Below are 843 nucleotides of genomic sequence, written 5' to 3'. Positions count from 1 at the left end.
GAAGGACGCCGGAGCCATCCCGTGCATCCCATCTCTCCCGCCAGGAGCTTCCCGGAGCACCTTCCCCACCGCCCCCCGGTCCCTCGAGTGCTCTCACCGACCTCCACTTGCTGGCAGATCTGTATCAGCTTGGCCATCTGGTTCTCCAGTTCACTGTTGCGTTTCACCAGGTTGGTGAGATTCGTCTCCAGGGTTTGCTGCGAGCCCAAGAAGTGGGAGAGGAGGAAGAGAAAAAAACCAAGACGATCAGTAACGCCGGGGGACGGTCCCCAGCCCCCCGTCAGCAGCTGACACCATTTGCCACCCAACGCCCTGCCCGAGGGGGCAACAACCTGGATAGCTCTGGGCAGGGGCTCTCAAGATTTTTGGCAGCTCCTGCCCACGCCGGTGGTTGTGCTCAGCCCAAGACGGGGCAGGCACCGAGCCTGGCACCGCGGTGGCCCCCAGGAGGTCACCACCCGGAGGGGACGGTGTGGGCGTCTGCCCTTCGCGGCTCCCTCCCGCAGGCAGTTTGAGGCGCCGGGGTGGGTTGGGTTCCTGCAGCAAAGCTGAGTTTCTCCCGCGTTCCCTGGAAAACCTTACTGGTAGCCGGAAAAACACCCGGAGTATCTAAGTTTCTCAAAAATGTTCTCATCCCACTCACAAGGTGGGAGAGACCGAACGTGCCGCTCCCCGCCTCTCTCCTAGGGAAGAAGCCGGGCAGCCCAGCGCTGCCAAAACCCGGCCAGGTCCGGCCGTTCCCCCCCTCCACGTCCCACCTTTAGGGCTTAGGGAACAAGGAGCTGCTCCCAGCCAGGGAGCCTGCCCGCTCCGAGGGCATCGCTGCTCCCTCCCATCCTCTGC

General features: G+C 63.6%; 1 protein-coding gene across 1 annotated transcript in view; it reads right to left on the bottom strand.

Annotated features, from left to right (window-relative positions):
* Positions 1 to 843, bottom strand: part of LOC104134407 (probable E3 ubiquitin-protein ligase MID2) — a gene marked incomplete at its 5' end in the record, with an annotated part of 56,963 nt that overhangs the window by 23,291 nt on the left and 32,829 nt on the right. Inside the window, one exon of the mRNA XM_009647943.1 lies at positions 102 to 197. Coding sequence (XP_009646238.1) covers positions 102 to 197 — 96 coding nt within the window. The remainder of the gene's footprint in view (positions 1 to 101; positions 198 to 843) is intronic.

This window comes from Egretta garzetta, unplaced genomic scaffold, assembly GCF_000687185.1.
Source record: "Egretta garzetta isolate BGI_Z169 unplaced genomic scaffold, ASM68718v1 scaffold991, whole genome shotgun sequence".
Lineage (NCBI taxonomy): Eukaryota > Metazoa > Chordata > Aves > Pelecaniformes > Ardeidae > Egretta > Egretta garzetta.
This window is presented reverse-complemented; position numbering and strand designations above follow the sequence as displayed.